Source organism: Culex quinquefasciatus, chromosome 1 (assembly GCF_015732765.1).
Source record: "Culex quinquefasciatus strain JHB chromosome 1, VPISU_Cqui_1.0_pri_paternal, whole genome shotgun sequence".
Classification (NCBI taxonomy): domain Eukaryota; kingdom Metazoa; phylum Arthropoda; class Insecta; order Diptera; family Culicidae; genus Culex; species Culex quinquefasciatus.
Genome location: NC_051861.1, coordinates 33335829 through 33362953, shown reverse-complemented (window position 1 = coordinate 33362953; position 27125 = coordinate 33335829). Strand labels below are relative to the sequence as shown.

Sequence of the window (27125 nt, the reverse complement as noted above, 5' to 3'; positions counted from 1 at the left end):
TTCCAAAATAAGCTGTCAGCGACAACGTCAACAACAACGTCTACACGGTCGACTTCCGTTGAAAAGATGATCAGTTTGAGCTGTGGTAAGTCATTAATGGTTTGTTCGTTGCTCGTACGGGCAAAAAGGGAAAATCTCCCACTGAAATGGATCCCTCAGCACAACAAACGGGAAAAGCTTTCTCCATCGCAGAATTGGTCCCGACTGGTTGCGGTGTCGAAAACCCAAAAGGACGGCGTGGTCCATAATTAGAGATTTTGCCAGCATCAAGTGCACCCGAGCGACTAGCTACAGAAGAACCCTGATGGTTTGACTAGTGAAATTTTGTCACCTTTTATCCAACTTCTGATTCACACCAAGGTTGAAAAATGCCACAAAGCCAACTTTTCCCTGTTTTTACTTTGGTAAAACAGAATTAGGATGCTAAAACCAGATTAAAATCTCAATTGTTGCGTCGTTAGGACCAACCGACGTCGCAGGACCAGCTCGCCCTTCTCTTCTGTAAAGTGCAAATAGCTTTGGAGCTTTTGGTTTTTCGGATTTGGGGATCGAACTAAAATCCGCTTTTATGGCCCTTCTTCCAATCACTGTTTGAGCTGAAATAATTTGATTTGGGTACCAGATTTGAATTTTGTGTGTTGTTTCAGAGTGCAATGAGTTCGCTGGATCGCTAGATGGTGAGAGGAGATAAAATTTGCATGGCTTGTGTCATTCGTTGTCAGCTGTCCCATGAAATGAAATGTAATCTGCTGATTGTATCGAATGTGCTTGTCGTAACATAATTGGGTTCGGCAGCAAGTGCACAACGCAGACCCAAAAGAGTTCATACCCTTCGTTAGGATAAATATCAGCCAGAGAATCACGAGTGCAGAAATAATATGATAATTTGATGATGCTGGTTACCATGGTGACGACCACCAACCCTTTTGGGGGTAGGATGATATCTGTGGGTTGCGTTCCACGCGAGGGAACAGCTCCACACAGAAAAAAAATGATGGTAATATTCATCAGGAAATGGTGACAGATTTTGTGTCGAAGAAAATATGTACATAAGAAAATGATCAGTTTCTAGTGAATATTCATCAAGTTCACATTTTTACACATTTTTTAGGTAATATTACTCAAAAAAGAGACAACCTACCAAATTTTCAACATTACAAAATTCAACTTTTTTTTGCTGTGCACATGAGAAGTGGAGAGCTAAAAATAACCGTTGCGAAGGAGGATGAAGGATTTACTCATGACAACAAGGATGGTAGGAAATCTGCGTGTTTACGCGTCCTTATTGCGTGTTTTCACTTCGTGATATCTTATCATATGTCGTATCCTCTAGCCAGATCTCGTTAGATTGTAAATTGAACTGGTATTTAATTGTTTATCATCACACCTGCAGTGTAGTCATACTTCTTTGTTAATGTTGGTGTATACATTCTGAACTTTTTTTTATTAGGTCCTATAAACAAATGTAAACATTGAGTGTACGCTTACTCGGATAAACATTGACATGTGAAGGAGATTGAGACTTAATGTTAACATTTTTACGCGATTTATAAAAAAAAGTCCAGAATTTTGTTTGATATAACATCTGGAATAGCGTGGTTCACGTTTCTATGAAAAAGACAAAAGTTGTTATTTTGTCTTGCATCAACCGGAATTTCGTTCTTTTATGTCCCCAGAAGCACTCCTGAAAATTTGAGCCCATTTGGTAAGGTCTAGGAGCTCCAGTTTTAATTTGAAATTTATATGGGATTTTGATTTATTTTCCATGGGAAACTATCTTTTACATTGTATTAGGATTTTTTTATAAATCGATGAAATGACTTGATTCTTATAGTAGGAGATAGGTTTTGAACTGGGAACAACTTTGTAGAACATACCAACATGCTAGGAAGTGACCCTTTAAAGATACAGATACTTTTAGATGGTGGCCCACACAGTAAAGCCCCTTCAAAAGCCACCATCTAAAAGTATCTGTATCTTTAAAGGGTCACTTCCTAGCATGTTGGTATGTTCTACAAAGTTGTTCCCAGGTCAAAACCTATCTCCTACTATAAGAATCAAGTCATTTCATCGATTTATAAAAAAATAATACAATGTAAAAGATAGTTTCCCATGGAAAATAAATCAAAATCCCATATAAATTTCAAATTAAAACTGGAGCTCCTAGACCTTACCAAATGGGCTCAAATTTTCAAGAGTGCTTCTGGGGACATAAAAGAACGAAATTCCGGTTGATGCAAGACAAAATAACAACTTTTGTCTTTTTCATAGAAACGTGAACCACGCTAATCTGGAAATGGTAATAGATTTTCTGTCGAAAAAGTGTAATTTTACATAAATTTTTGTTGAATTTCAAATTTTTACACATTTTTTAGGTTAAATTAGTCAAAAAAGAGGTAATATTCAGCTAACCAAATTTCCAACCATCAATTTTTTTGTGTACTTGCTATTATTGTCATTCTCGAATGACGAAACAGACTACACCCTTTCAAGCTGTGTTCTCTGTGTACGTTATTATTCTCTCGGACAAGTGCTGCCCAGTTTGTGCATAGTATGGGAATTCGATTATCCAAAGTACTCGGACAAAATTTATATAAGGTGTATAAGGTATAAAATTGCTATTTTTTGAATGAATCATTAAAAGGAACCTGGCCTCAATAATCGATTCAACACATAAATTTAATTTTCCCATTTTTAGGCTGACAGTTATAAGAAGCACAGTGACTATAAAAGTCACCTTGTTTTTTTTTTAAATAACGCCATGGCTGTAGAAGATTATTATTGCAAATCGATGTATCTAAAACATTTCTTCGTGGTAAGGACGCTTGATTTATTTTAATTTTAAAATTTTCTGTATATTTAAAAGGAGGCGCGCGATACTTCTGCGCCTCCATCACAACATATAAAAAATACTTAAAAATGGATAAAGAACAAAAATCCACAGGAAAATATTTTCTAAGTTGCGGATATTTTAAAAAGACCTTTAAGCTACTTTTCCAAGAAGAAATTTTGCAATGATAATCACCTTCTGTCATATTGGCGTGAGACATACAGTATGAGAAAATTCTTACCGGTTGAATAATATTTTGATTTCGAAATATCAGATCAATAATATCAGAAAAATTAATAAAAATCTAATATTTTTTCTATACATTTATTTTATATGATACTGAAAACTTAAGATTTTTTCAGCGATAATATGCAACGATATCAAAATAGTTTGTCTAAGGATCAACATTCTTAGATTTTAGTAGAGAAATAGTAAACATTAAGATAATGTTATAAAAAAAAATTATGTGCATGTTGAGTTCCCAGTAATCGATTATTATAATCGTTTATTATTTGTTGGAAGAGTTATACTGTCACTGTCTCTTTTTCGATTTCCAAATACAGTGATTATTATTTTTAATCTATTTATGTACCTCGTAACTTTTTACCTGAAAATTATTTACTTAAATCCTCCAAGACATTCGAAATTTTTTTTCAGAAAGAACTGCATTAAATTTGGTCAAATTTGAATTGAATGGGTACATAAATATAGGCAAAAGGAAACAGTCAAGAATGAATTAAATATTTTTGGCTACAAATCCAATATTCCGGAGTTTTTTTTTTTTTTTTTGAAAAGGTCCAACACCCAAAAAGCATTGTCCGGCTCCGTGGCTTAATGGTTACGGCTTCTGCCTCACAAGCAGAAGGTGCAGGGATCAAATCTTTGAAATTTGGAATCAGGAATTTGAACTTTGAATATGAACAAAAACGAAAATGAATCAGGTGGGATTCGAACTCACACCTCTGGATTGGTGGTCTGGTGGGACGCTAAGCAGTCGGCCATCAGAAGGGTTACACTCTAGCAGTGAATTGATCCGTAGTGTTGAAACATGTTATCTTCTCATATTAAATACGCGCTGATCCCTGATTTGCCTGACGGGATTGGAAGTCTAAATATAGATCGAGTTTCCTTCAGATGCTTGCTTCTATGTTTAGGCGGGGCCGAACAATGCCCAGCGACCTCGGAATTGGACCGCAAGGAGCTCTGTCATTCTGAAACGGGTCGTTGGAAGCAGCGCGAGGGCTATCACCACCTAATACCCGGGACTGAGATAAGTTGTATCAGCATTCGGCATATACAAAGTCTGATACAAACTATACTTTCCCATAATTTCGCTACCGGTTAGCGGGTATTGGATTGGACCACACACACACACAGGTCCAACACCCAAAAAGCAAAAACTGGAAATTTGGTTTATTGGACCTTTTCAAAGAAAAAAAAAAAACTCCAGTATTGTTCATTATTTTTTGAGTAATGTTACTACATACTTGGGTTAAAGAGAATTAACAGGATATCATCACGTGATCATAGTGAAATAACACAATTAGTGCTTCCTAATCACAATAAAAAGATTCATAAACATAATGGCATCTAATAAATTTCTAAAAAAAAAATGAAAAATGGCAACGCAGTCCCTCGACTCAAAAAACAATTAAAAATATTAAAAGTTTTGTATATTAGGCTGTTTTAAAGCAAATACTGAACAATAAAAAAAAAATTTAATTTAAGATAACTCCGACTCCGGGTAATCAGAAATGTTTGGCTCCGACTCCGACTCCAGCTCATAAAATTTAGCCGACTCCGACTCCAGCTGTTCGAGTTTTGACGACTCCGACTCCAGGTCCCCAAAAAGACCCGACTCCACCGACTCCGGCTCCGACTCCACAGCCCTGGTCCTGTTTAGGGTCGTAGAGCTTAAATATGACCCCAAAAATGCTCTAACGTGATTTGAAAATTTTAAAGTCTCCAGAAATAGAAATTTTATTAAATTTTCTTATGAAAGCTGTCCTAAAGACAATCTGTGGCATATTCAATCAATGGAAAATCATATGGGGACCATCCATAAACCACGTGGACACTTTTTTGGAAATCTCGGCATAATTTATGAAAAGAGCATCTTATTCTCTGATGTCGAGTTACGTGTGCAAATACGCACCTTCCAAAGAAAGGGGTAAAGAAATGGCTTCACGAACAGCAGAACAAAGGAGAGGTAACGTTTATTGGGGCTTTTCTTTACCCTGCTGCTCCTGCTTGCTTTCGCTGCCGCTGTTGCTCATTTGAAATGTTTCTTGACCGGTTTCTGCCGAAGTGCGTATACCGCATAAAGTTTCATTGTCGAAAATGCAGGATGTGTCAAGATAACACGATCTAATCGGAACTACCATTTCACATGGAGCGGAGCAAAAAGGCGTTTTTTTTTTCTTAACTTATTTTTATTAGGTCCTTTTAGGTGCTGTGACCAGGTTGGGACCGAGGATCAGTACAACAATATATAATAACAAAAAAAAACTCTTTAAATTCCATACTTGGAGATCATGTAACTGACGAGGGTTACTTGGTCCAAGCGGGTCTTGCAGGTCTTGAACCTGCCGATGTACTCGGAGAAAATCCCCCACAGCTCAGCCGAACTGTAGAGTACCTCCCCGGCTTCCTTCTCCGTGGCTCCACCGTCTCGGGGTCCACCTTGGCTGCTTCCTGCGGGACGAGGTCGATCCTTGGATTTTCCGTCCGGAACTGCGCCCGGCAGCGGAGGGAACTCCGCCGGCGAAAACGCCGGAACTGCTGGACTCTGCTTCTCCGCCTTCCTTGCCGGCGGTTTCGGTTTCGACGCCTGCTGGCGCCTCCGGATGAAGTCTTCACGCTTAGGGCAGCTGCGGTCCGTGGCTTCGTGGGCTCCAGAGCAGTTGGCACACCGCTTCGGCTCGGCTTCTTGGACTTTGCACTCGTCCGTCTTGTGGGGACCCCCACAGTTGTTGCACCTGCCTTTCAGGTGACAGTTCCTGGTTCCATGACCCAGCTGCAAGCAGTTCCTGCATTGGGTCACGTTCGGCCGCTTGTTCCGGTAGGCCTCCCACCGGATGATAGTGCTTGCCACAACTTTCATTGCAGAGAGCTTCTTCAGATTGGTGTATCCCTTGGGAAGACCACAATGTACGGAGTTTCGTCCACGGTGGACTTTTCCTTCCGCTTGATGACATGCACCTCCAGCGCGTCCAGCTTGAGATCCCTCTTCAGCAGGTACTTGACCTCGTCCGGTTTCAGTTCATCAGGAAAACCACGAAGAACCACCCGATGATTTCGTTCGCTCCGCCGATCGTGGGTGTAGAATTCCACTTTCTTCTTCTTGAGTAGCTCTTGCAACTTGTCAAAATCTTTGACAGAGAAGCAGGTCACCTTGGTTCCAAATCGGGTTAGTTTGTAAATCGGTTTGAAACCTAATTTACTTCTTTCCACTATCGCCACGAGCTTGTAAAAATTCGTGGTGTTCTTCACCACCAAAGGTGGTTGCTTTTGTTTACCTTCCAACTGGCCGGGTGGTGGAACCGCCGGGGCGTCCCCTCCTCCTGCTGGGTTGGCATTGTTGTTGTTTTTGTTATCCGCTAGCGGGCTGAACTTGTTGTTGAGCAGGGTCTTCTCAACTTTTTCTTCTTCGATGCCGATTCCAGTGACCTCGCTAGACTTCTTCCGCTTCCGATTCCCGCTGACGGGACGAAAATCTTCCTCCTCGGAGGATTCCTCCACCTCCATCTGTCAAAAACTTCCAAGCACGCGAGATGACAACACGAGCAAAACACGTCTTAACTTGTCGCTGGCTGGCGACTGAGTCAGCAAAAAGGCGTTCTAAACACAAATCCGTCGACAATACAGCAGGAGCCAGGCTTAGATAATGTAGAGTTATCATAGAATCTAAAACTTTTCTCCTAAAATAAAAAGTACCAACCTCCATTCCACCGTTGTAGCGGGTATTGTTACAATCTAGGACACGCCATTGACACCGTTGTATGCACTCAGTCATTTTTGTGTTGGTTGTTGTTGTTGTTGTGGTGTGTCGCGCTCATAAACCATCTATTGAACAACAATACCATCAACAACACCGCAACAGAATCCAGGATGTGCTTTTATCTGGAGCATCTTGTCGTGCCTACGGGGACGACACACAACATCGAGAAAAAAAAAACAGGTCGGACGTACATGTACCGGGTGCGCTGACTCTAATGGAAAATAGTGTCACTCCTTTTCGAGGGCGGCATGAGTTACGGTGTGATGTGCCAGCAGCAAATTTGCAGATTGTCCAAATCCGAGCTAATGAATGGAGACAGGTGTGTCATCTCAAGACTGTCGGGATAATTTATCATTCATGAATTGCTGCAATTTACACACATCACATTGCACTGCACACGTGTGTGGAGAAGTTCTCACAGGTGTGTGTGTTTATCATTGCAAAAGTGGGCTTCGCGGTTAAGATCTGTGTCAAGTTTGTCATTATTACTCACTTTACGACAGAGACGCGGAAGAAACATGTGCACGGAGAAAAAAGAGTTCCCAAAATCGTGAACAAGCGTTCATGAAAATGGGAACCACGAACAAAGTGTTCAAATTTCATGGTACGTTTTTCAAAATCGTACCATGGGATTTGAACACTTTGTTCGAGGTTCTCATTTTCATGAACGCTTGTTCACGATTTTGGGAACTCTTTTTTCTCCGTGTGGTGCGTCCCCAAAGAGAGCTGGCGCAATAGGGTTCTAAACTAAGTAAAAAAAAACAAAGATATAAATTTGATGAATAACACAACTCGACCTTTTCTAAGTTGATGTTAACAAACTCTTCAATTTTGTCAAGGTATTATAGATTTGGGCTCCCTGAGTACGTTCTTATTGAGAAAATTGAGTTTTAGTGAATTTCCATCGAAATTTACCAGTTTAGTTTTTCGTAGGGCGTCCAATTTTCCCGGGAATCGGAAAAAATATTTTTGAAATCCCGGAAATTTTTTAAGCAGTCATAAAATCTACGTTTTTATTAAATTTGTTATGTTTTTCAAGCTTACAAATACAGAATTAGCTCAATACTGTTAATTGGTGATAATCTATACTTCAATCTGAACAAGAACAGCGATTTTTAGTTAGTTTAAAAAATATTAAAAATTGTAATTTTTTGTTGTGCTTTGGATTTTGAATGAATCATAATTTTTAATCCAATGTGATTTAAATTATTTCATATTAATCATCTTAATTTTTTTTTTAAATCTTTTATTTTTCATATGAAATGACTTCTAATGCTTAAAGAAATTCATTGAAACTGTAAAAAAAACAAGAAACGAAAACAAATAAAATGATACCATCCAATGTTAAATTCTAGAAAAGGTTATAATTTCAAATTTTCAAAAAAAAAATATGTAAGAAATTATCTTTAAGCCACTACCCCCAACTGAGAGAAATCGGGACTGCAGTCTGAATAGGTTCAGGATATTTTAGAGCAATAAATTAGATAATCGGTGTACTCATTATTTTGTTTATTAAAAAAATATCAGAACATTATGCAAAAAATGCAGCTGTCTTAATTCGTTACTATTGTCCTAATTTGCTCCAGATGCCGATGCACAGTGGTTCAAAAGGCTGTTTTGACGAACTTAATTGAATAGAGCAAAAAGTAAGCATTTTTGTGCTTCGACATGTTCTATAACTTTGTTCAGCGTTGTCATGGCCTACTTTTGATGAAATTTGTTTTTCAAAATACTCATCACAGTAGGCTATGGAATTTCTAAGTTTTGACTGTTAAGAGATAGAGCTTTGGTGTCTTCGGCAAAGTTGTAGGGCTGAAAATTTCCACAAACTTTGTCTATCACACAAGCTCTATCTTTGCGATGAATACCAGTTTTGGAACCTTTTTCATAAATCCCTGCCGAAAACCAGTTTTTTGACTAAAACTATGTTGAACTTTGATTTTTGACGATTACAATGTTCAGAAGAGTTGTCAGTAATATCAAAACAAACAACTTTGTCGAAGACGCCAAATTGATAGGAGCTATGTGTGATGAGTTATAGCAAGATTTGGTGATAATTTAGCTAGTTTTCGAGCTCGGTATACAAAGCCTTGGGCAAATTTGGGCAAAAACCCATACAATAGGCTTCAAGAATGACTATTCCACTACAAAATGTCGGGTGAATCATTCGTCCGAAGGTTTACGGTCATAGATTTCCGAGCATTTTAATTTATTTTATTGTTGATGACTATTTAAATGCATTTAGGACACTTTTAAGGCACATAAGCCATTTTTTGCGATTTTTTCGGACACACGAGGCGTGTAGGCCAGACTCTTGTGAAAATTTTGATGTATTGGAAGTCTATCTTTGGAACCTATTGGCTAATAAATAATATGAATGTTTGAAATAATTTACTGTCTTTGCAACACCAACGTTATGACGTTGTCTAGATGTCTAGATTCGCCGATTAACTCTTTTGGAAGGATTTTTTTTCAAAGATATTCACAAAAATACACTGGATAGCCTCAAAAATAGACTTCCAATACATCAAAATTTTCACAAGTGTCTGGCCTACACGCCTCGTGTGTCCGAATAAATCGCAAAAATGGCTTATGTGCCTTAAAAGTGTCTTAAATGCATATAAATAGTCATCAACAATAAAAAAAAAAAAAAATGCTCGGAAATTAATGACCGTAAACCATCGGACGAATGATTCACCCGACATTTTGTAGTGGAATAGTCATACTTGAAGCCCATTGTATGGGTTTTTGCCCAAATTTGCCCGAGGCTTTGTATACCGAGCTCGAAAACTAGCTAAATTATCACCAAATCTTGCTAAACTCATCACACATAGCTCCTATCAATTTGGCGTCTTCGACAAAGTTGTTTGTTTTGATATTACTGACAACTCTTCTGAACATTGTAATCGTCAAAAATCAAAGTTCAACATAGTTTTAGTCAAAAAACTGGTTTTCGGCAGGGATTTATGAAAAAGTTTCCAAAACTGGTATTCAACGCAACGATAGAGCTTTGGCGTCTTCGACAAAGTTTGTGGAAATTTTCAGCCCTACAACTCTGCCGAAGACACCAAAGCTCTATCTCTTAACAGTCAAAAGTTAGAAATTCCATAGCCTACTGTGATGAGTATTTTGAAAAACAAATTTCATCAAAAGTAGGCCATGACAACGCTGAACAAAGTTGTAGAACATGTCTGCCCATTATTGAAAATTCGGCTATTATGCCAAATCAAGTATTCCGAGAAAAACGCGTTTTAGTGTTGGTCCCAAAATCTCCGTCAAGGCAATTTCCCATAAGAGTGGCATATTAGCCGTTTGGTTTTTTGCATCGGCAGCCAAGTCTAAACACTATTTTAGTGAAATTCAAGTTCCAGGAGATGCGTTGGAACATCCTCTACCGCCGGGTGCTAATATCTCGTTTTTGCCAAAAGTGAATATTAGCCGTTTTTTCAATGGTGGGCAGAATGTCAAAGCACGAAAATGCTTACTTTTTGCTTTAATCAATTAAGTTCGTCAAAACAGCCTTTTGAACCACTGTGCGATGTTTGATGAAAAATAATTAATTTTTTTTTAAAGTATAAAATCATCACTAAACGTAATCATTTATAAAATAAATAAAATTTAATGACAATATTTAAAGCGCTAAGCATTCTGCGGATCCGTAAATTAGAACTTTAATAATTTTTCCTCATAAGCCAAATAAATGTTGATATGTGTCGAATACAAATTTGCTAATGCTTTTACGATTACTCAGTATTCATTCACCTATTTCCACAACCAAATTTGGGTTTCCAGACCAAAAAAAATTTTTTTTTTAATTTTGGGAATTCCCGGGACAAAATATAAAAATTCCCGGGATTCGGAAATTCTCGGTTTAGGGAAAATCCCGGGATTTTTGTCCCGGGAATTCCCGGGATGGACGCTCTAGTTTTTCGCTAGAAATTCACTCAAAAGTAAAACGATTGGAGCGTGTTCAGGGAGCCCAAAACTGCTACGTTTACTGACAATAACTTTACAAACGTCATGTTGTGCAATTTTGATAATATAATTTCAAGAGTTAAAACAAAAATTCTAGCAAAGTTTGGCAGTAAACGTGGTTTAAAATCATATTTACAAAAACTCTAACAGACAGATTAAGGACCCCATTGAAAGAAGAGTCGGCTTTTCCAACCTGCCAAGTGGGGAGAAAATTTCCATGAATAAACCACCATTCATTGTGGGCGAAAATGCACACCGTGTACGACACGTGTGAACTGACAACAAACATGCATCACGTAAACAGGCTGCTGCAGCAAGTGGAAGATGGGGATATGATAACATCTGGTGGAATATTTTAAAAGGGCACAACTGAATTCTTTAAAAAACCCTTATATCAAAAGTCGATACGCCCTTTTCAAAACCTGCTACCCCAGATATTATGCACTGCATATGTGTGTGTCTAAGTGGGCATTAGCGTGGTTCACGTTCCTATGAAAAAGACAAAAGTTTTTATTTTGTCTTGCATCAACCGGAATTTCGTTCTTTTATGTCCCCAGAAGCACTCCTGAAAATTTGAGCCCATTTGGTAATGTCTAGGAGCTCCAGTTTTAATTTGAAATTTATATGGGATTTTGATTTATTTTCCATGGAAACTATCTTTTTACATTGTATTAGGATAAATCGATGAAATGACTTAATTCTTATAGTAGGAGATAGGTTTTGAACTGGGAACAACTTTGTAGAACATACCAACAAGCTAGGAAGTGACCCTTTAAAGATACAGATACTTTTAGATGGTGGCTGGCCCTCAAAAGCCACCATCTAAAAGTATCTGTATCTTTAAAGGGTCACTTCCTAGCATGTTGGTATGTTCTACAAAGTTGTTCCCAGGTCAAAACCTATCTCCTACTATAAGAATCAAGTCATTTCATCGATTTATAAAAAAATCCTAATACAATGTAAAAGATAGTTTCCATGGAAAATAAATCAAAATCCCATATAAATTTCAAATTAAAACTGGAGCTCCTAGACATTACCAAAAGGGCTCAAATTTTCAGGAGTGCTTCTGGGGACATAAAAGAACGAAATTCCGGTTGATGCAAGACAAAATAACAACTTTTGTCTTTTTCATAGAAACGTGAACCACGCTAGTGGGCATGAATCTGTGTTTATGACATTGAAGAGTGCACTTTTCCCAGAGGATGTGACACTCTCCGGATAACCGTGAACTACTTCCCCAGGAGGGACGTTGATTGTGTGCTTTCGTGTGGAAAACACGATGCATCAGATGATTGCGGTTTTCCGCAGTGTGCAATTTTCTAAAACATTTAGGGTTTAGCATTATTAAAAACATATTTTTCAAAAGAACTTGGGGTCTAGAACTAATTTATGACTGTATCAATTTTGGCAAAGTAATCGTTCCGTTTTTAAGATCCAAACAAAAACCCACGTTTCCAATTCATGACTAATGTTTTCATTCATAAAATATTACCTAAAGCACGAACACAGTTCCGATTATTACCAGCCAACGTTTAGGGGTAGTTGGCAACAACTCAGTGCTCCCAACAGAGCCAGATCACGGGCAATTCGTTGGGAAATGGGCTTTTGCCACCCCAAAAATATGGCAGGATTACCACTACCGCCCCCCCTGGGTCGTTTCGAACCCCCAAATGTCGGCGAAGGGTGAAAAACCCCATCATCATCGTCGTCGGCATCGTCATCGGGCCACGTTTCTCCATGTAGGTACGTACGGAATTAATGTTCCTCCTCTTCGTTTAATGCTGCAGAAAAAGGTAGAAATGATATGCTCTTGACCCAAAACACGAATTCGCTTTCTTTGCGTGCGCTCACCGTCGACTGCTTGAAAGGGGAAAAGTGCTTATTTTCGTCTGATATCCATTTTGTTTTACTTTTCAGATGTCAATCGATTTACATTTTTTATGACAAAGGTACAAATACATGTAAAAAAACGAAAAGCGTATTGCACCTCAATCGTACACCGAAAAGTGCAAATTGAAATCAACTTTATCTGATCATCAAGCTCAAATTTTGTGATACCATGAAAACAAGAATTCCGTATTTTCAAAACTGCAGTATCTCTGAATCTTAAAAGGTTTATCCAGCACTCATTTTGATAATTTAAGCAAATCAATGTAAAACACCAATGTTAAATTTGTAAATTAACAGGAAGTCCTGTACTTGTTAGAAAATCATCTAGTGTGAGAAAAGCCGAAAATAGGACACTCTACCATATTAGTATAGCTTCAAAAGTCAGCTGACACGAGACTTTGGGGAAAGTCGCCCATGTTGGGAGGACTGAGAGGTTATGTAAGATTATGTAAAAGTCGGTACCATCTCATTCGGCAGGCAGAAGCTTTCTCGACATCGACGGGTCGTGCACGATTTTGGTTGGAGCATATATTGATTCGTTGATGCATTACTGTTTGATGCGAATGTCGCGAATTGATTTGTTTTCTGATAAATCTAGGTATTAGTTATAAGTCTCCAATAATTTCTAGATGATCAAATTGAGTTGTGTTATGGATTTGAGCCCTTCAATTTTCTTTGAAAACTCGCCCGAGACGGCAGAGATGTTGAAAGTAAACACATTAGAGGTCTCAAAAAAATCTGAATCCCGCAAAAAAGTCATTTTTGTTATAGAGCAGTTCTCTACGAAATCGGTATTTTTTCTTAAATTTTAATTTTTTCATTTTTTAATCCGACTGAAACTTTTTTGGTGTCTTCGGTATGCCCAAAGAAGCCATTTTGCATCATTAGTTTGTCCATATAATTTTCCATACAAATTTGGCAGCTGTCTATACAAAAATGATGTATGAAAATTCAAAAATCTGTATCTTTTGAAGGAATTTTTTGATCGATTTGGTGTCTTCGGCAAAGTTGTAGGTATGGATATGGACTACACTGAAAAAATATGACACACGGTAAAAAAAAATTGGTGATTTTTTATTTAACTTTTTGTCACTAAAACTTGATTTGCAAAAAAACACTATTTTTATTTTTTTTTTATTTTTTGATATGTACATCAAATGCCAACTTTTCAGAAATTTCCAGGTTGTGCAAAAAATCTTTGAGCGAGTTATAAATTTTTGAATCAATACTGATTTTTTTCAAAAAATCGAAAAATTGGTCGCAAAAATTTTTCAACTTCATTTTTCGATTTAAAATCAAATTTGCAATCAAAAAGTTCTAAAGTGAAATTTTGATAAAATGCATCGTTTTCAAGTTAAATCCATTTTTAGGTAACTTTTTTGAAAATAGTCGCAGTTTTTCATTTTTTTTTAAATAAGTGCACATGTTTGCCCACCTCTGAAAAAAAATATTTTTGAAAAGCTGAGAATATTCTCTATATTTTACATTTTTAAACTTTGTTGATACGACCCTTCGTTGCTGAGATATTGCCATGCAAAGGTTTAAAAACAGGAAAATTGATATTTTCTAAGTCCCACCCAAACAACACACAATTTTCTAATGTCGATATCTCAGCAAGTAATGGTCCGATTTTTAATGTTAAAATATGAAACATTCGTGAAACTATTCTTTTCGAAATAGTAGTTTATGCAACTAGTTGCAAAAAGAAGATGTTTTCAGCACGTGTCGTACATTTATCCAAAGAGATTCACCGAGTTGGATAAATTCGACGAGTGCTGAAAAAATCTTCTTTTTGCAACTTGTTGCATAAACTACTATTTTCAAAACAAGTGCTGAAAAGTTCAACTTTTCAGCATCCATTTCAGTGCTAAAAAGTAGAACTTTTCAGCATTTATTTTGAAAAGTGTTGCTATTAGATTCTGTTATTTTTGGTACAGAAAAGTAGGCTATTTCGTCGTCCAAGAATGACAGGAAAAGTAAGTAGTTTCACGACGGAATTGCAAAAATGATTTTTTCGTCATTCAAATATTAGACCCACAAAACCATAAATTTGCAACAAAAAAAAGTTATCCATAAGTTTTTAACTGAATTTGCATACCTCAACTAGTACCGAATTCACGTTAGAGGTTTAATTTGTAAGAAGTTTATACACCTCGGACTGGTCAAGGTCGAGGGATGCTTGAACATTTTGTGGATGAAGACAATCGTAATTTTACATATATATATAATGAAAATGAAAAAAACACGGTTTTAATTAAATGCACTAGTATCTCCATTAAAATTGCAATAATCATTTGAAAAAAAAAAACGATTTAAAAAGAGTGACATAAAATTTGAAAAATGGTGTGATTTTATTTTTAAATAAAGTAAACTGCCCATGTTCGCATAATTGTCCCATATGCAAAAAAACAGTTGTTGAAGGCTTTTCTGAAAGATCACACGATTTTGAACCAAATTGCATAAATAAATCGTAGCTAAAGTATTATTTGAAAATTGTCTAATTTCATTGAAATTTTAATAAATTTTGTTCTGCTTGAATCAGTCCCAGTTTCATAATCCAAATGTCATGAGTTCTAATTCCGAGTATGAAGTTTTTTATGTACAAAATAAGTGGCAAAATAAGTGGTATTCAATCACATGTAAACTATCAATAAGAGAGATTTTTAGTAATAATAATAACAATAAATAATTAGTTCACAAAAAAGTTTAAACGAAACATTATTCTTCAAGAGCTTTAAAATTATTTCAGAGATGGGCTAAAGGGCAATGATCTTTCAGAATGGAACTAAGGGCCACTCATGCACTATAGCTAAAAAGTGGGCATCAATGAGTGATAAAAAAAGCTATCATTTGATTATCTCTGCACTAGACAAAAAAAGAGCGAGCCGCTCAAAGAGCCGGTTCACTGAAAAGAGCGAATGAACCATGGCTCACAAAACAGAACCGCGGGTCTTTTTTAACTTCGGGCTTTTGAAAGAACCATTCCAAGATGGAATGATTTTCAAACCTGTTATAAATATATTTTTTTGAATTTCGAACAAATTGTAGCATAAAATTTATTTTTGAGAGTTGAAAATACAATTCCGAATTGAAATATAAATGCTTATAAAAAATAATCCCGAAATTACATTGCTGCCAAACACCACTTAAAAAAAATTTAACTCATTTTCAGTTTCCTACTTTTCTTTCAAATTCCAAAAGTAAATGATTTTCTAAACAAAATGAAAAAAAAATCGTTGTACAACTAATTGTACATTAATGTATTACCAAAATACAAATTTGAGCACTTAAAATTGCTTAACTTGTCAAATATTACCAAACATCTACTTTAGGAAAAAAAATTCTCTTGTCCGATTAAACTTTAGCGTTTAAAGACTTAATCGATTAAATCAGAATGTAGCAAAGAGTTCACACATTATTTCAACGTTTTGGTTCGAGTAGAAATCTTGACATAGAGATCAAATTATTTATAAAAGTCCAATGTGAAATAACTTTGAAAACCAAAGCATTCTAAAAAATAACCTTTTTTATCAAAAATAAAAAAAGCGAAAGAGCCGTTCAAAAGAGCGGCTCTTTTTAATGAGCGAACGAAAATGAGCGGCTCCTAAAAAAGAGCGGTTTTGCCCACCTCTACTCTGCACCAAAACATCAGAGAGTATAGCGACCCGTCACTCTAGCTTGTGAGATCTCTTCATGTGTCTCGTGATTCTCAGCGTTGACATTCTCACTCTATCACCGCTCTCGCCGCTGAGTTTCTCAATTTTCACGAAAACCGCAATGGAAGAACGCGAGACGGCGACTAGGAGCCGACCACGTATGACGTTCCGTTAAACTGCGCTTGCGAAATTGGTTTTGTGGCGGATTATCGCGAGAGCGAAAAGGGAAAATGTCAAACGCGAGTGTGTAAATACAAAAGCGTGTTCGGCTATATTCGGCGCTGAGAGTATCAATACGGAAAGAAGAGCAGTTTTATTTGTAGGTAGTGTAGTTGCTGAGAACTGATAGTTGGAAATTTTAACAACACTGCTTGGCATTGGTCCACTACAACTTTTCAAAATGTAAAAAATCGCTGGGAATAAAGCTTTAAAAAATCGGGTAAAATAGAAAAAAAATTATTCGATTATAGAATCTGCACTGTATTTCGTTATATATTGTATCCAAAAAGAAAAGTGCCCTTTTCCCTGTCATTTCTCTTTTGTATCTCGATTCTTGCATCAAGTGACTTCGCTTGGCCATCGTCGTAAATTTATTCGCCCAATAAATGACGTTTCCCAACCAAATGGAAAACCGCAGCATTGTGTATGTATGTACCACACAAACGAAACGACAATAAGCTTCCCCGTTTATTGCCTTCAATACTGGTTAGATGGCAGTTTCGTACGTAGTTTGAGATTGGCAGCATTAAGTTAATTGTGATGTGATAATGGTGCAAAATATGAAGGACATTTTGGTTTTGAAATCAATATAATGTAAGAGATTTTAATTTAATAAAATAAAATGAAGCTGAACATGAAAAAAAAAACTATTTCCATTTTTCAAATAAATCTAGAAATCCCTATTAAATATGCAAAGCTTTTTGTTCACCAGTTGCTCCAGCTTCCGCTTACACAAATCTTCCCACATTGTGACATACCAACACAGCCAACCCAAATATCATCAGTTCGACACAACAAAGCATTCCACACTCCAACCAGCCAGACTATAAACAGACAAGAATGAAAACTGCATCAAGCTCCAAAACAGAGCAAAGAAAAAAAAAGGTCCCCCGAGTACTGCACCCCCTGCAGGGTGGTGCTAGGTGGAAAATGACTGTGAAAATACCACCCACATCACATGGGGACGAGTAGCGGACGACACAAAGCCAAGTGGCCAACGGAGTCCCGGACTCAGGTGAAGAGGGTACCGGACCATTATGTTGATGTGGCTTCGGGACAAAGAGTACTACTATTCTTTATAATTTATTAGAAGGACTTAAAACTACTTCTTTGTAATATGATATTTTTGAAACGTTGTGACCTTTTCAAATGTTACCGCCGAGCAAAGCTTTACTTTATCATCAAGTGCTTTGGTTACGACGATGGCGGTATTTACACGGGTAGAATCCTTTCCAAGCAAAACGAGTCCAACCATCGTAGAAGACACCCCGGGGAAAGCCTTCAAGACGGAGCTGCTCTTTCAAAGGAAGAAATCCCACCAGACTGTGGAGATCCAATGTGCAAACTTTCGTTCCACCGGCACAACATTACTCGCATATGGTGTACGAGCCTGTTAGCGGTAATAGCTTGTATGCAGCACAAGCTGTTTGGTATGATGTGTGAAGTCCTGTGTAGCTATAGAATCTCTTTAGGAATCATAGTCCTTCCAAGTAAATCGATTCGCCTAAATCGCTACTCTCTCAATGTTTAACCTGGCAACTTGAAAAGCCTCCTCGGCTCGGAACAAAAATTAAACAAGACAGCAAGCCCAACACGAATGATTGACGAGTTTGGTTTATGATAGTTCCTAACTGTTTACGGCCGGTAATCTGCGTGCAGCACGAAACAATCCCGGTTCGGATTTATTCTCACGTTACGCAACACCGGCAATTGTTTGATCAAAGTTGGGATTTTGGAACAAAGTGTTGTTCTATTGTATTTCGATGTTTACCGCAGACTAGAAGGTATAACGTATGCACTTTTGGTTTGTAGCAAACTTTGACCACAGAAAGTTGATAAGATAAGACGTTACACTGTGAGGAACATCAGTTCTTGCCCGATCTTCTGCGAAGAAAGAAGTGATTTGCATAATGAGTGTTGAAAACCAGTACCAGAATTGGGAAAACAACGAAGAGATCCGACTCTTCCGGGAATACCTCAAGATTCCCAGCGTGCATCCGGATGTCAATTACGGTATAACAACAACCTTAAGTACACCCCAATACTAAGAATCTTCCCTTTCCAGATGAGTGTGTCGAGTTCCTGCGCCGTCAGGCGTCTTCCCTCGATCTCCCCGTCGAAGTCTACGAAGTAAACCCAAGCAAACCCATTGTAATCATCTCCTGGGAAGGTACCGACCCGTCAGCAACCTCCATAATCCTCAACTCCCACATGGACGTAGTCCCGGTGTATCCGGAACGATGGACCCACCCGCCGTTCTCCGCTCACATGGACGCCGAGGGACGAATCTACGCGCGAGGTTCGCAGGACATGAAGTGCGTGGGGATGCAGTTCCTGGGAGCGATCCGTGCGATGAAGCGCGACGGAGTTCAGCTGCGGAGGACGCTGCACGTTACGTTCGTTCCGGACGAAGAGACCGGAGGTACGCTGGGGATGAAGGACTTTGTTGGGACGGAGCGCTTTCGGGCGCTGAACTGTGGCTTTGCGATTGACGAAGGGTACGCTTCGACGGATGGGACGTTTCGGCTGTGCAATGGAGAGCGGACCAAGAGACGGGTTTATTTCCACATTTCGGGAACTCCCGGTCACGGATCGCTACTGCTGAAGGATACGGCTGGAGAGAAGGCACGGAAGTTGATCGACAAACTGATGGATTTCCGGAAAAGCGAATTGAAGAAGCTGGAGGACAACCCGGGGCTTTCACTCGGTGAAGTCACAACTGTCAATCTGACGATGATGTCGGTGGGTAACCAACATTTGCAAGCATTTACTTCAGATTAAAACTAAGATTCTTTACAGGGCGGCGTCCAAAGTAACGTAGTTCCGCCGGAGCTGATGATCTGTTTCGATATTCGCGTCGCTCCAGATATCCCCGTCGAAGAGTTCGAAGCCCAGCTGGAGCGCTGGTGCGAGGAGTCCGGAGGAGGGATTCGCCTGGACTACGGAGACAAGGATCCGGTAGTGGCGCCGACCAAGCTGGATGACTCGAACCCCTTTTGGGCACCCTTCCAGGCCGCTTTGGATGCCATGGGTGTCCAAGTGAGGATTCAAACCATGCCGGGAAATACGGACATTCTGTTTGTACGGGCGCTGGGTATTCCGGCGGTTGGATTCTCTCCCATGAACAACACCCCGGTGCTGCTGCACGATCACGACGAGTACCTGCAAGCTGATGTCTTTCTTAGAGGAATTGAGATTTACCGGAAAGTCTTTGAGGGAATTGCAAATGTATAAAATTGTACTCACTTACTCAAATAAAACAATAAAGTCAAAAGTTGTCTTACTTCAGTTCAAAGTCACGCCACTGAACGCTGCGTACTGCTCATCCAAACAAACCACACTGTGATAAGAATTTCGTTTTGTGTACGGGCGAGCTTCAGTATTCCTTTGTTACTGCTAGCGAACAGACGGTTTCGTTCGAACGATGTTTTCACCAACCACTGAACAGCTCCAGTGCTGGGAAAACAATGAGGAAATCAAGATATTTCGTGAATACCTGCGAATTCCCAGCGTGCACCCGGATATTGATTACGGTAGCAAGTCTCAAATCATTCCTTTGCTTAAGACTTCAACGTGTTTTCAATCATATCAGATGAGTGCATCGACTTCTTGCGCCGTCAAGCAGCCACCCTGAATCTACCCATGGAAGTCTACGAGGTAAACCCACAGAAACCAGTCGTAATCATCACCTGGCAAGGTACCGACCCTTCCGCGACCACCATAATCCTCAACTCCCACATGGACGTAGTTCCGGTCTACCCGGAACACTGGACGCACCCCCCGTTTTCGGCGCACCTGGACGCCGAGGGTCGAATTTTCGCCCGAGGATCGCAGGACATGAAGTGCGTCGGAGTGCAGTACCTGGGCGCGATTCGTGCGCTGAAGCGGGAGGGAGTTCGCCTAAAGAGAACACTCCATGTGTTGTTCGTTCCGGACGAGGAGACCGGAGGTGTGCTGGGGATGAAGGACTTTGTTCGGACGGAGAGGTTTCGCGAGCTGAACTGTGGCTTTGCGATGGATGAGGGGGACGTCGCGGAGGACGAGTGCTTGAGGGTGTTCTACGGTGAACGGATCAAGAGACGTAAGATTGTATTAGGTATTCGTTGAAGATCAATAACGACTGGTGTTGCAGGTGTCTACTTCCACATATCCGGTACTGCTGGTCATGGATCGTTGTTACTGAAGGATACAGCTGGCGAAAAGGCTCGAAAGCTGATCGATAAACTGATGGACCTTCGAAGCAGTGAAGCCCGAAAGCTTGCGGACAATCCAGAACTCACGGAAGGGGATATAACCACGGTGAATCTCACCATGATGCAGGGAGGAGTTCAAAGCAACGTCGTGCCTCCAGAGTTGATGATCTGTTTCGATATACGCGCAACGCCGAATAGATCCGTGGCGGAGTTTGAATCTCAGCTGGAAGCGTGGTGTAAGGAGTCAGGAGGAGGGATTCGTATAGACTACGGGGATAAGGATCCCGTTGTGGAGCCGACGAAGCTTGATGGAACGAACCCGTTTTGGGGACCTTTTAGGGATGCTCTGAGTGATACGAATCTCAAGATGAAGACGGAGATAATGTCGGGGAACACGGATATTCTGTTTGTTAGAGAGTTGGGAATACCAGCTTTTGGATTCTCTCCCATATATAATACCAAATTGCAATACCATGACCACAACGAGTACTTGCATGCTGAGGTATTCCTCAAAGGGATCGATATCTACAGAAAGGTTATCAAGGCCGTAGCGAATGCTTGAATCTAGTTGTTAATCTAAAGACTTTTGCTGAACTTGTCTTCAGAGCAGTTAATAAACTCTTCAAGATATGAAAGATAATAGAGTTATTCGTTCACGTCGTTGACATTCAACGACCACAATCTTATCTCCTCAAACCGCGACGACGACGACGAGGTATCATAAAGCTTGACAAATTAGACAGCAAGACGGTATTCTCGCGAGAGACTCAACGTATACGTGCGTTCAACGGAACACACACACACTAGTTTATTTTTAGCTTCTTATATATGCAAATAACGTTCTCGGCATCGTCAGTTCAGACAGAGTCTCGGAAGAAGTGAAAAGTGTTTCTGGTGTTGTTGTTTTGGTGAAGAAAAATGAGTGATTCAGCGGATTCGCGCTATCAAGCTTGGGAACGCAACGAAGAGATTCGGCTGTTTCGGGATTACCTGAAGATTCCTTCGGTGCATCCGGACGTTGATTACGGTTCGTACGGACATCCCGTTCATACCGGAGCTAATCGAGAGTTTTTACAGATGGTTGCGTCGAATTTCTGCGCCGTCAGGCAGCTTCGTTGGACCTACCGGTTAAGGTCATCGAGGTTAACCCAAAGAAGCCGGTTGTGATCATTTCGTGGGAAGGTACCGACCCGGCGGCAACCTCGATCATCCTCAACTCTCACATGGACGTGGTTCCGGTTTATCCGGAGCGTTGGACCTACCCGCCGTTCTCCGCCCACATGGACGCCGAGGGACGGATCTACGCGCGTGGTTCGCAGGACATGAAGTGCGTGGGGATGCAGTTCTTGGCGGTGGTTCGAGCGTTGAAGCGTGACGGAGTCCGGCTGAAGCGGACGCTTCATGTGATGTTCGTGCCGGATGAGGAAACTGGAGGTGTTTTGGGGATGAAGGACTTCGTAACGACCGATCACTTTAAAGCTTTGAACTGTGGCTTCGCAATTGACGAGGGGTTGGCATCCGAAAACGAAGTTTTCAAGCTGTTTTACGGAGAGCGGTTGCGTAGAAGTATGTTTTTGGTGTCTTCAGAACTTTCAACTACTCATATTTGGCGATTTGCAGAGGTCTTCTTCTACATCTCGGGAACTCCCGGTCATGGATCGCTGTTGCTGGAAGGAACTGCCGGCGAGAAGGCGCGCAAACTGCTGGATCGATTGTACGATTTCCGCAGCAGCGAAGCGAAGAAGCTGGAAGACAATCCGGAGCTCACCATCGGAGACACGACCATCGTGAATCTCACGATGATGGAGGTAAGTTACGCTTGGTGCGAACTCAACAAACTCACTAAGCCTTAATATTTTAGGGTGGAGTCCAAAGCAACGTGGTCCCGCCGGAGCTGATGATCTGCACCGACATCCGGGTAGCACCAACGGAAGACATCGACCAGTTCGAGGCACAAATCGCCCGCTGGTGCGAAGAATCCGGCGGAGGTATTCGTGCCGACTTCGGCGTTAAGGATCCGGTCGTGGGTGTTACCAAGCTTGATAGTTCCAACCCTTTTTGGGGTCCGTTCAAGGCCGCACTGGACGAGCTGGGACTGAAAATTAAGCCCCAGATCATGCCAGGGGCAACGGATGTTCGATTTATCCGGGAGCAAGGCATTCCGGCGGTTGGATTTTCGCCGATGAACAATACGCCGGTGCTGCTGCACGATCACGACGAGTTCCTGCAGGCCGATACGTACTTGAAGGGAATTGAGATTTACCGGAAGATTGTGGTGGGGGTTGCAAATGTTTGAGAATACAAGGGCTTTAGAAGCAAAGTAAAAGTGTTTATCAAAAACGATGTTTGGACGTAGACAGACAAGATAACATTGTGTACTAGACACTTTATTATCTTGGTGTCATGAGAATAATTCCACAGAAAGCAACTATAAAGTTGAAAGATAAGCCGACTGTAGTACTTGTTCAAACTCAAATTAGTATAAAGCAACATTGCTTCTCGCTTCCAACGATACGTTAAATTCGTCGACGTGCCTACCAAGCAGCGATGCCATGAAATGGACAAATTCAATAACTCAAAACAAGCCAAACCGAGTAGTTACAACGCACGCGTTCATGAAAACGCTCATGAAAACAATGAAACAACTTGTTTATCGCTTTAAATTTCCCCTCAAATCAGCAAACAAAACTTCGTTCCGTGCCAACTTCGCAGCTGCTTCAACGAGCATCGTGGGAAATTTACGCCTTTCCGGCAAAACTTTCGTTGCATTTCCTTCACCAATGTGGATGCATTTTAATGTGCATGTTGCATGCATAAGCCACATCTAGAGGGTTTGGCTCACAAAAAGCTCCACCTTCGGAGCGGGGTTGCCGGGTGTGGCACGCGAAAAGCTTTGTTTCTTTGTTGGCTGCTACTTTTGTTAGAGGGTTCCGAAAAAAAACTCCGTTCTACCTCTTTGAGTGAATGTGCTTTTGTGTGCTACTTTGTGGGATTTCTTCGATGTTGAACCTCCTCCCACCCTGGGAAGTTCTGTTGGGGCGGAAAAGTGATGAAAATGAGGAAATGGTCGTTAATTTGAGCGGGCACTTGAAGTCAGTTATGGTTAATTTATACAAGGGAAACCATTTGCTGGAAATAATACACGAAAATAGAGAATTTTAAAAATCTAAGAACTTGTTAATTCAAAACAGCCTAAAAACAATTGTGATTTTCGGTTGAAGTTTAATTATTAAATAAAAGATTACCAGTATTCATCTGTTCACAGTTAGTATCTGAAAATCTTTTGCTAGATTAGTCAATACCGGCGCCCTCCCAAACGGAATGTAGTTTATGAAAAAAGTAATGCTAAATGATCCATGATGAAGCCAACTCTTTAGACAACAAAGAACATAGCGTGAGACAGATGAACCTACAGCAACAAATAAAATACCTAAAGAAAATACCCGTCACCGTGCCTTACAAGCTACAATGACAAGCAAAATGGTGCCGTGTTGCAATCCATCTGATTGCCGCTTTAAGATTCTCAAAATTGACTCTAACGAACTTGTTCGTCGATGTGCCTTCCGAGCAGCGTTGCTAAAAGAAGAAAAGGTAAGATCAGAAAGTATACTACTGTTTTCTTTCTTTACACCATTTGTTTTTTATTTAAAGGAGATTAAGGTTGGCAACATATGTATCAAATATTAAACATCCAACCATAAGCTGTAACCGCCAGAACCGATTCGGTCCATCGCGCCTCCCAAGGCTCATAACTATTACAGGAAAAACCATTAGCATTCCCTGCGTCTCCACCATAGGGACGGACAAAGGGCGAGGGGGGAAAGTTTAGCAGCTTGTTTTATCGCCTCGTTCCTTTTTTTGCCACCCAGCAAAGACTTTTGTTTCCCGGCCAATGACACCAACGCCACCCCAAAAGGGCGAGCGCCAGCTGGAAATTCAATATCTCTTGTAAAAAGGATAACTTTTGCAGCCGATAATCGGCTCATATCGTATCAGGTTACTGCTTGGAAATCCTTCATGACAAAAATAACGATCAAACTAGGCTAAAATTATTAAGTCTAACCTTGGGTCCAATAAACTCCCGTACGTGTAGACATGATATCGCGTGGTTTCAATGTTAAACCGCAAACAATCACCGTCCAGACATCGGCAATTATCCTGGCGGGGTGGGTTCTACGTGGAATTACACGTTATTACACGCGGCGGCGTTTCCACCCATTCAGGTCACCACCATCCATCCACTTGTGAGTCCACCGTTCAACCGCCTCAACGAGGAACTTGGCCCAGACAAAAGCCGATCAATACTCGTGGAATATATGGTGCGTGACTGACCTAGGCAATGTGACGAAGGAGTTGTAGCTAAAATTTGACTACATTCTGACACTCCTTTGGTGAGCCAACAATTTGCGAAAGCAACCTTTCCATCATCAATCCTAATTGTGGCCTAATCGGCCTTCCTAATCCATCATAGACTGTCGTGAGGTACCGCCGGAAGATTGTGCAGCCTTCAACTGTTAGGCTAAAATGAATTTGCATTGTCACTCGTTGCTGACTCAGTTCAACTAGTGACCCTCAACCTATGCAGGAAATTTCCATCATCCATCAACAAAAATAACTCAAATGTTGATTCGACGGCTAGAAAGGCTCGTTTTGGTAGGCGGGTGGGTGAACGTGAACACAAAGACGAACGAAAAAATGAGTACCACTAAAGCAGCCGCCCGAACGTGACAACGTGCTCTCGTTTTTCGTCTCCGTCTCTTTCTTCCTTGTGTTTGCTGCGTGGTGACAGCAGTCATTTGAATGCGGTCGTAGGAGAGATGATCGGAATCTCGGTAGCATGTAGGGCGTCCAATTTTCCCGGGTTTTGAATTTCCCAGGAAACGGGAAAAATATTTTTGAAATCCCGGGAATTCCCGGGATCCCGGGATTTTTTTAAACAGTCTTATGATATTTTTATTATAGTTGTTATGTTTTCAAACTTAAAATCATAGAATCAGCTCAATTATATTAATTGGTGGCAGCTTTTAAATAGCCTCAGGGGTTACATAAATGTAAATCGGCATAAAGGTCAGAGGTTGGTATGAGAACACATTAAAACTTTTTTAAATCTATTTTCAAGACATTAAAAAATATATTTTCATCTATCAACAAAATAAATTTGAAAACTTTTGGTTGTACCATTGCCGAGATATAACAATTTAAAGTTTGCAGTTTCAAAAAAATATTTTAAAATAAGATAAAAATATTGTTATGTTTTTCATATAAAAGCAAGAGAGTTCGCAAAGTTTGACAGTTTGCTTTGCGCGTGGCAAAATTCTGTGCTTAATCGCCTCTTACTCAGTTTAATAATGAAATATCTTCTTGAAATTTTCAGGAGTGATCATCTTTCAAGTGGATTTAATAAATTTTGTTTTTTGTTCTGCTTTGGCTAACTGGGGAAAATCGGTACTGAAGTCTGAATAGTTTAACATATTTGTTTCAATTTATAAAAACCAAAAATTAAAAATCATTCAAAAATGTAGTCTTTAAAAAAATGAGAGATAAATAAAAATTATTTAAAGCACTTGGAATTTTGAGAATCTGTAAACTCAAATTTCAACAATTTTCACTAATAAGCCAAATTAATGCTGATTTATGCCGAATAAAATTTTTAATTCTTTTTAATTTCTATCGATTATTATGTATTCAACTGTTAATGAATTTCTACAAAAAAAAAATATGTTTCCAGGCCAAAATTTGATTTTTTTTTTCTATTTCGGGAATTCCCGGGACAAATTATCAAAAATCTCGGGATTCGGGAATTCCCAGTTTTGGACAAATCCCGGGATTTTTGTCCCGGGAATTCCCGGGATAGACGCACTAGTAGCATGTCAAACGACCGTTCTCTGAGCGAGTGTATTTCTCGCATTTCTAGAGGGAAGTCAATGACTGTGTGGGTGACTTTGCGTAGCACGGTTGCACTCATTCGTTTGTGTTTTTTGACTTTCATTTTTTAAAGAGTTAAAATGGATAAAAATAAACATTTTTATGCATGTTTCGATTGTGAAATTGTCTCAGGAACACGAATATGATAAAATTATCACCAGAAAATGGGATATAAGGGGTCCCCTGAGCAAAAATTTACAACCAAAAAATTTACTAAAAGTAAGTGATTATTTAATATGTTAAACTGCCTTACCCAAAGCGTTCTCAGTCTCAGATGGTAGTTCCAGATGTCCCCTACAAGCTGCAGGTCCAAGCGAGTTGATATCTGGATGGAACCCTTTTTTATTTGAGTTTGAAAATTATGCTTTTTTCTCACTTAAATGCCAATAACTCCATTTAGATTAAACCAATTGGGATGCACTTTTTTGTATTTTTTA

At 39.7% G+C, this 27125-nt stretch overlaps 4 protein-coding genes across 6 annotated transcripts in view; 3 read left to right on the top strand and 1 right to left on the bottom strand.

Moving 5' to 3' along the window:
- LOC6046584 (spastin) overlaps positions 1-27125 on the bottom strand; it is a 78129-nt gene that overhangs the window by 29401 nt on the left and 21603 nt on the right.
- LOC6046586 (aminoacylase-1) lies at positions 17762-19844 on the top strand. 2 transcript variants are annotated; one of them, XM_038249284.1, is made up of 4 exons: positions 17762-17969; positions 18383-18583; positions 18636-19312; positions 19370-19844. In XM_038249284.1, exons 2-4 carry the CDS (start codon positions 18481-18483, stop codon positions 19802-19804), a joined length of 1215 nt encoding a protein of 404 aa, XP_038105212.1. In that variant the 5' UTR covers positions 17762-17969; positions 18383-18480; the 3' UTR covers positions 19805-19844. The 2 variants fall into 2 exon arrangements, with proteins under 2 accessions (XP_038105212.1, XP_001863762.1); XM_001863727.2 differs by having other exon boundaries at positions 17762-18583.
- Positions 19943-21431, top strand: LOC6046588 (aminoacylase-1B). Its single transcript, XM_001863728.2, has 3 exons — positions 19943-20103; positions 20163-20651; positions 20703-21431. Exons 1-3 carry the CDS (start codon positions 19995-19997, stop codon positions 21323-21325), a joined length of 1221 nt encoding a protein of 406 aa, XP_001863763.1. The 5' UTR covers positions 19943-19994; the 3' UTR covers positions 21326-21431.
- Positions 21617-23083, top strand: LOC6046589 (aminoacylase-1B). Of its 2 annotated transcripts, XM_001863729.2 has the most exons (4): positions 21620-21790; positions 21841-22329; positions 22384-22571; positions 22625-23083. In XM_001863729.2, exons 1-4 carry the CDS (start codon positions 21682-21684, stop codon positions 23057-23059), a joined length of 1221 nt encoding a protein of 406 aa, XP_001863764.1. In that variant the 5' UTR covers positions 21620-21681; the 3' UTR covers positions 23060-23083. The 2 variants fall into 2 exon arrangements, with proteins under 2 accessions (XP_038114917.1, XP_001863764.1); XM_038258989.1 differs by having other exon boundaries at positions 21617-21790; positions 21841-22571.